Here is an 8,957-nt window from a genome sequence, read left to right on the forward strand (position 1 = left end):
TGTTGTCATGTTACCATGTAGTTACAGTATAATATACTGTGTTGTTACCATGTAGTTACAGTATATTATAACGTGTTACCATGTAGTTACAGTATATTATAACGTGTTACCATGTAGTTACAGTATATTATAACGTGTTACCATGTAGTTACAGTATATTATAACATGTTACCATGTAGTTACAGTATATTATAACGTGTTGTCATGTAGTTACAGTATATTATAACGTGTTGCCATGTAGTTACAGTATATTATAACGTGTTACCATGTAGTTACAGTATATTATAACGTGTTGTCATGTTACCATGTAGTTACAGTATATTATAACGTGTTACCATGTAGTTACAGTATATTATGTGTTGCCATGTAGTTACAGTATATTATAACATGTTACCATGTAGTTACAGTATATTATAACGTGTTACCATGTAGTTACAGTATATTATAACGTGTTGCCATGTAGTTACAGTATATTATAACGTGTTACCATGTAGTTACAGTATATTATAACGTGTTGTTATGTAGTTACAGTATATTATAATGTGTTACCATGTAGTTACAGTATATTATAATGTGTTACCATGTAGTTACAGTATATTATAACGTGTTACCATGTAGTTACAGTATATTATAACGTGTTGTCATGTAGTTACAGTATATTATAATGTGTTACCATGTAGTTACAGTATATTATAATATGTTACCATGTAGTTACAGTATATTATAATGTGTTACCATGTAGTTACAGTATATTATAACGTGTTGTCATGTTACCATGTAGTTACAGTATATTATAACGTGTTACCATGTAGTTACAGTATATTATAACATGTTACCATGTAGTTACAGTATATTATAACGTGTTACCATGTAGTTACAGTATATTATAACGTGTTACCATGTAGTTACAGTATATTATAATGTGTTACCATGTAGTTACAGTATATTATAATGTGTTACCATGTAGTTACAGTATATTATAACGTGTTACCATGTAGTTACAGTATATTATAACATGTTACCATGTAGTTACAGTATATTATAACATGTTACCATGTAGTTACAGTATATTATAACGTGTTACCATGTAGTTACAGTATATTATAACGTGTTACCATGTAGTTACAGTATATTATAACGTGTTACCATGTAGTTACAGTATATTATAACGTGTTGCCATGTAGTTACAGTATATTATAACGTGTTACCATGTAGTTACAGTATATTATAACGTGTTACCATGTAGTTACAGTATATTATAACGTGTTGCCATGTAGTTACAGTATATTATAATATGTTACCATGTAGTTACAGTATATTATAACGTGTTACCATGTAGTTACAGTATATTATAACGTGTTGTTATGTAGTTACAGTATATTATAACGTGTTACCATGTAGTTACAGTATATTATAACGTGTTGCCATGTAGTTACAGTATATTATAACGTGTTACCATGTAGTTACAGTATATTATAACATGTTACCATGTAGTTACAGTATATTATAACGTGTTGCCATGTAGTTACAGTATATTATAACGTGTTGTCATGTAGTTACAGTATATTATAACGTGTTGCCATGTAGTTACAGTATATTATAACGTGTTACCATGTAGTTACAGTATATTATAATGTGTTACCATGTAGTTACAGTATATTATAACGTGTTGCCATGTAGTTACAGTATATTATAATGTGTTGCCATGTAGTTACAGTATATTATAACGTGTTACCATGTAGTTACAGTATATTATAACGTGTTGCCATGTAGTTACAGTATATTATAACGTGTTACCATGTAGTTACAGTGTATTATAACATGTTACCATGTAGTTACAGTATATTATAACGTGTTACCATGTAGTTACAGTATATTATAACATGTTACCATGTAGTTACAGTATATTATAACGTGTTACCATGTAGTTACAGTATATTATAATGTGTTACCATGTAGTTACAGTATATTATAATGTGTTACCATGTAGTTACAGTATATTATAATGTGTTACCATGTAGTTACAGTATATTATAATGTGTTACCGTATATTATAATGTGTTACCATGTAGTTACAGTATATTATAATGTGTTACCGTATATTATAATGTGTTACCATGTAGTTACAGTATATTATAATGTGTTACCATGTAGTTACAGTATATTATAATGTGTTACCGTATATTATAACGTGTTACCATGTAGTTACAGTATATTATAACGTGTTACCATGTAGTTACAGTATATTATAACGTGTTGTCATGTCATACACCATTTGTTTTAGAAGCAGTAACAGAAACCCTTGAGGACTGATTGGTTCCTTCGCACCTAATGAACTCAGAACACAGAACAACAAACCAGGGTTGTGGTCATTAAAGTGACATTCTGCAGTTGTGACATCCATTTATGGACCTATAAATCAATGATAATATGTCCCCATTGATTATTGAAGAATATCTCTTCTAAATACCTCAAAGTAATTGTAAACAATTACTGTATACCCTCAAAACATGATATCATGGATGGTCAGTCCTTACATCTATAGCTCTGTTTTTTAATTTGAGAGTGGTTACATTTCTCCAGCGCCATCCCTCAGCCTTTTACCGAAACAGTGACGGGGACACACTTTGTTACTGTTATAACTGCTGATTCCCACTTTATTAAGCACCAACATGGACTGAAACAGTTAGGGACTATCTAGACTCGCACAGTAAGAAAGGCTCACTTTCTGTTTCCTGTTGCGTGCCCCAATGCACAGACCTCCATTTTCTCAAGTGCTCTACCAGCCTCGTCAGCCGCCTATAAGTTTGAGCCAACTGCAGTCAGAGAGGGAGTCAGTGGAGCGATGGAGAGTAAAGCAGTAGAAATAGTAGGCCTTAACCCCTCCCAGGAAAGCCTCAGCTCTTCTTCTGTGATGTAAAATTGCGCAACTAAGATCTACTCTGCAAAAACGTAAAAATGTATGACAGATTTCTTAAGTTATTTTAAATTAATTCTGACTATTTTGAAGAAGTGCATACTGGCTACGACTGTCTCAAAATGGACAAACAGTACAATTGCCGCTTTTTTCTTGTTTATCAAACCAAGGTTTTTTTTTAAGGGAGTATGCGAGCACACTCGTTGGGTTCGCTAAGGCACCAGCCGAACTGAAGCATGCTGACACTTTTAGTTACTGCACATCCTTCTAGGCCTGCCCTGTCAAATCCACAGGAAATGGTGAATGGTTTTAAGAAGTGGATGCATCTTCACAGCAGCACTAACTGTTGGGGATATGCTGACGGCGTTGTCACAATGTCTTGCTTAATATAAACCTTGGACTTTCTGCTATAGCACTTGGAAGACTTGACTACACTCTTAGAAAAAGGTTTTTAAAAGTATTCTTCAACTGTCCCCATAGGAGAACACTTTTTGGTTCTAGGTAAAAACTCGTTTTTGTTCCAGGTAGAACCATTTTGGGTTCCATGTAGAACCTTCTGTGGAAAGGGTTCTACATGGAACCCAAACGGTTCTACTTGGAACCAAAAGGGTTCTCCCTGGATCAACAAAGGTTCTCCTATGATGAACCTTTTTCAGGTTTTAAATAGCACCTTTTATTTGTGCCACTGTATATGATGAAGCTTGTGTTGTTGGTTTCTCTGGATAAGGGCATCATGATTCCCCTTTTCCATCAAAGGATCCATGAGCACCAACATGTAAAGTTAATAGTAGCTCATCAAATTGAGTTTTGGGTTTCAAAGAAATCTTCATTCAGAGCAGATATTTAACCGTTTTTTTTAAAAGTTTTTTTTTAATGTAGTCTCATAAAAACTCGAGGGAGATTTTACCGTATTTCCATTACCAAAGTTTGTATCTGCACAGTTCTTCCACTAAATTCGTTTTTGGACACTTTTCTGAGGAAATTGTTAAAAGTAGTCCTTGTGTGTACTCAATGTTTGACATACATTTTAAAGTGAAAAAAACGTAGTCAAGGTGTAATTCCAAAATCTATTTTCATAGACATCATAAGTTATTCTCCATATCACTTGTCATCAGATAAGATAAAACCCTATTTCAAATAAAGGTTCCAAGATTCCTGTCTAACCAAATGTCTTGGTTGGTGTTCTAGAACTCATTAGCCTCTTAAGATTCCTGTCTAACCAAATGTCTTGGTTGGTGTTCTAGAACTCATTAGCCTCTTTAGATTCCTGTCTAACCAAATGTCTTGGTTGGTGATCTAGAACTCATTAGCCTCTTTAGATTCCTGTCTAACCAAATGTCTTGGTTGGTGTTCTAGAACTCATTAGCCTCTTTAGATTCCTGTCTAACCAAATGTCTTGGTTGGTGTTCTAGAACTCATTAGCCTCTTAAGATTCCTGTCTAACCAAATGTCTTGGTTGGTGTTCTAGAACTCATTAACTGTGACTTGTGTTTTGTTCTGTGATCATATAACTCTGAATAGTACTCTCTCTGTCTCTCAAAGCTGTTCTGCATTAGATCCCCACTAGGCATAGCTGTGCTCCGGGGCCTTCTCAGCTCTGCTTCTGTCTCTGTGTGGCCACTGGGCCTACACAACAAAACCCACAATACAACCTAACAGCCAGAATCTAGCCACAGGCTGTGATCAACCTACATTTAACCAAGCATCTGCCTGGGGAGGAGTGCCACTCGGCCTAGCCTGAGTGCCAGCTTGAGTGGCATGACAATGAGTGACAATGAGTTGGCATGATAGCACAAATAGACTGGCGCTCTCAGGCTGTATTCGGTCCACCCACCATCAGCAGTAGTGTAACGGTTGAAATCGGGGTTGATGATGATTGATTATTAATGCTTGACAAGTGTGTATAAACCGGGTGTTGCAGTAGGCAAGGTGCTTTATCTCTCAGCTCAGCCCAACTGCTGTGTGTCTCCCTCCCTCCCTCCCTCCAACAGTCAGCCTTGCCTGGGACCCTGGCAGCAGATAAGAGGAAGGCTCCCTGAGGACGTTGGTTGAGGATGGGTGTAAGAACATAGATTATACAGAGAGAGATAGGGAGTCTTTCTGCTGGTTAAATAAACCTTTTTTTGGACATGAGAGTTGTAGATCCCTTTTCAGACTGTAATGCTATATATATATATATATATATGCATGTTAACCAAGTCCAATACTCCTATAATGCAAATGTTACTCCCCCAATGTGATGTCATAAAACTGCTGGGGAAAAGCACTGTCCAAAAGAACAAATACCATGGCAACTTTCAACAAGCTTTTCAATAAAAGGCAATAGATGCACCATCGAGGCTCATGATAATCCAACCTGGGTTTCCCATCAGGAGCTGCTGCTGTACCCAGAGCAATGTATTTATGTTATGATTGCTCCTCATTTTATTTTGACTGTCGGGTAATTTACCTATTAGGAAGAAACAAACAATAAATAAACAGTCACTAATAAGACTACCACACAGTGCAGTGTTTCACACAAATAAGCTAAAATGCTTTATTTATCTCACTTTTGTTTCCATTTAGATATATAGACACCACTTGAACTCGAGACAACACTCGTGACCCCAAGTCACGACTTACTTCTTCAATCATGCATGAAGGAGTTGAGCTCTCGCGCTCTGCTCCGGTTGGCTATCTGTCGCTTTAAGAGCGATTTCCTCCCATTGTCAAGTAGTCGTGAGCAGGAAGGGTGAAACGAAACCAGAGACCCGAGCTAGGGGGCCGAGCTGGTATTTAAAAACACGACGCAGCCGCTCAATAACGGAACGGCGGTAACGTTCATTCTCAGGACAGAGCGCGTCAGGAGAAGAAGGGAATAGAAATACGAACTGAAGAAGAAGGGGAGACTCAGTCAAGCAACCTTTGATGATTTGAATTATTCTAGGCTTTGATTTGAATTATTCTAGGCTTTGAAGACATATACACAGTCGCAATGGAATAAAAAAATAAAATAATGCACTAATGAAAGACGAAGGCTTACACCGAATTTCACCGCGGTTTCTCAATTGCCTGAGGAAATGTACAGAATAGCCCTCCATCATTGAAAATGCGTCACATGTCAGGATGATGATCTACGTTAGACATAGACTGCTGATGGAAATTATGTCATATAAAATGAAGGCAAATTCCGCGCGCAACTGACGTCTAGGGCTACATTATATCAGAGCAGGTGCTGTGTGTGTCCCGTCGACATTTACCGTTATACGCGCGTTCTGAAGATTTAACCGTGAACGTGGTTGTGGGCCATAAAGCCTGCAAGTCTGATCACGGAGAAGAGAAGCGGGATCTATGTCTATGACTTGATGTCAACCTGAGAAATAATACACACTGGGAAAATGTCATCTGCAATTGAAAGGAAGACGATGGAGGCTAACGAGTAAGTGACGTACAAGTAGGCTTTTTCCTTGAAATAGAATAGAATAGAATAGAATAGAATCAAGGACCTTCAATGTTGACTTGATACTGCTGTAGAATGTCTTATTACGCAAATTACAATAGTTGCTTGGAAATAGGCAAACGCAATAGGCCAGTAGCAGTTTCCAAAGTCTCTTCAGAGTTCAATCCAATTCAAATACAAAATAATGAAAGGTACAAATTGAAGAAGGAAGCACCAATAAATGGGAAAGGGATCATTATAAAGAACAATATAAGTCTATTTAAAAGGCTGCTGAATGTCGTGACCTTTTGTCAGTACATATTTTGGTTGTATGAACAGGTCATATGGATTATGTGCTGCACTCGCTGGTAAATAAGGCAATGGCTCCCTCCTGTGGGTTAAATTAATAATAATATGTACATATTACATGGTAGAACAAACACACACACACACACACACTTCTTATTATGTACTTCTATTCTTCCCTTTCCTCATCTGTCTCTTGTCCTTATTCTCCCTAGGGAGCCGGTGGACGAGGTGTTACAGATGCCCCCGTCCCTGCTGAACTGTGGGGGGTGCCAGCAGAGCATCGGGGACAGGTTCTTCCTGAAAGCCATAGAGAAGTACTGGCATGAGGACTGTCTGAGCTGTGACCTGTGTGGCTGCAGACTGGGAGAGGTGGGACGAAGACTCTACTACAAACTGGGACGCAAGCTCTGCCGCAGAGACTACCTCCGGTTAGACACTTTACAGTTGACATTTACCATATGCCCTCACCCCAAAAACAGAGTCAGATATTTTGATGTTGGGCACCCCCAAGAGTCAATAAGTCATTGAAATCCTGTCCATATGACGCTTACATATCAATTATTGTAAATGTTTCCAAAATTCTAACAAATATGACAAAATACTCATTAGTCAATAGCATGTAAAGTCTTTATGAATGGTTTATTAATGCTTATCCATGGAAGTTATAAATCTTCATCTCCCCTCCCTCCCAGGCTGTTTGGACAGGACGGGCTGTGTGCTAGCTGTGAGAAGAGAATCAGAGCGTTTGAGATGACCATGCGTGTGAGGGACAAGGTCTACCACCTGGAGTGTTTTAAATGCGCGGCCTGCCAGAAACACTTCTGTGTCGGGGACCGTTACTTGCTCATCAACTCAGACATTGTGTGTGAGCAGGACATCTTTGAGTGGACCAAACTCAACAACAACATGGTTTAGTAGATTCATGAACACTCTAGAACACCTCAAAAACATGGTGTAGAACACTCTAGAACATTCTACAACACTCTAGAACACCTCAAAAACATGGTGTAGAAAACTCTAGAACATTGTAGAACACCATAACGATGAGATGGTTTTGATTGTGATCGTGATCTCTCCATTTGGGATCAACAGCATGATAAAATATCTCAAGATGTACAGCAAGATAATGGATCTCAAACTTTTGGACAAAGGTCGCCACACACACACTTGTACCTCTCAAATCTGTTAGATGTTTGAAGAGAGTTGTTTCACCATTGATCTGTACTGGAGGCAAAATGAAGGCTTGATCCACCACCTAAGGGAGAACTATTTCATTATCTTGGCTTCCGCCCTTTCAAAGCAAAAAAAAAGTAAAATGTATACATGCAATAATCTATGTGCTCATTGCAGAAATCTCAATATTTCTTGCATCATACAGTGTAATAGAGATTTGCTCATTGAGCTAAATGATGAGTGGTGTAACTGGAATTTGTTGTAGTCCAACACTGTTATTTCACCTCGCTAGAGAAATATGTATTATGACATTTGTTATGAATATATATAAAGTGTTCTGTCCAAAAAGGTCGATTCCATTCCGAAGTAATACATTCCTAAAGTAAAGGTCTGTTTGGGGAGTCCGCATGTGTCCCCTAGAGGCCAAGGGGAAAGCTTTCACTATCATTTCAATAGGACTGACAGAAGTTCAAGAAAGAAGTTTCCAGTGTTTATGTGTTTTGTTTTTGTAACTTTTGTTTTCTTTCAATATGGCTCAAAAACTTTGGGATATTTGTTATATATATCTGTTTAATTAAACCCTCATTAAAATATGTTACATTTAGTTGACCATGGATCCTCTCTTTTCAGAGGATACATTTTATATTCGTTGGATGGAGCAAAGATAAATAAAAAAAGTATAATTTTTTATTTATTTACTTACACTACAAGACCAAAAGTATGTGGACACCTGCTCTTCGAACATCTCATTCTAAAATCATGGGCATTCATATGGAGTTGGTCCTGCCTTTGCTGCTATAACAGCCTCCACTCTTCTTGGAAGGCTTTCCACTAGATATTGGAACATCGCTGCGGGGACTTGCTTCCATTCAGCCACAAGAGCGTTAGTGAGGTCGGGCACTGATGTTGGGGGATTAGGCCAGCAGTCAGCGTTCCAATTCATCCCAAAGGTGTTCGATGGGGTTGAGGTCAGGGCTCTGTGCAGGCTAGTCAAGTTCTTCCACACCGATCTCGACAAACCATTTCTGTATAGACCTCGCTTTGTGCACGGGGGCATTGTCATGCTGAAACAGGAAAGGGCCTTACCCAAACTGTTGCCGCAAAGTTGGAAGCACAGATTAATCTAGATTGTAATTGTGT

General features: G+C 37.9%; 1 protein-coding gene across 1 annotated transcript; it reads left to right on the forward strand.

The window, feature by feature from the left end:
- The first annotated feature begins 5,728 nt into the window (after positions 1–5,728).
- On the forward strand, positions 5,729–8,421 carry lmo2 (LIM domain only 2 (rhombotin-like 1)). The gene is given in 3 exon segments (NM_001140013.1): positions 5,729–6,335; positions 6,857–7,072; positions 7,337–8,421. Coding segments are annotated over 3 exon segments (480 nt in total). The 5' UTR covers positions 5,729–6,294; the 3' UTR covers positions 7,560–8,421.
- Positions 8,422–8,957: the final 536 nt, after the last annotated feature.

The sequence above is a fragment of the Salmo salar genome, chromosome ssa10, assembly GCF_905237065.1.
Source record: "Salmo salar chromosome ssa10, Ssal_v3.1, whole genome shotgun sequence".
Classification (NCBI taxonomy): Eukaryota; Metazoa; Chordata; class Actinopteri; order Salmoniformes; family Salmonidae; genus Salmo; species Salmo salar.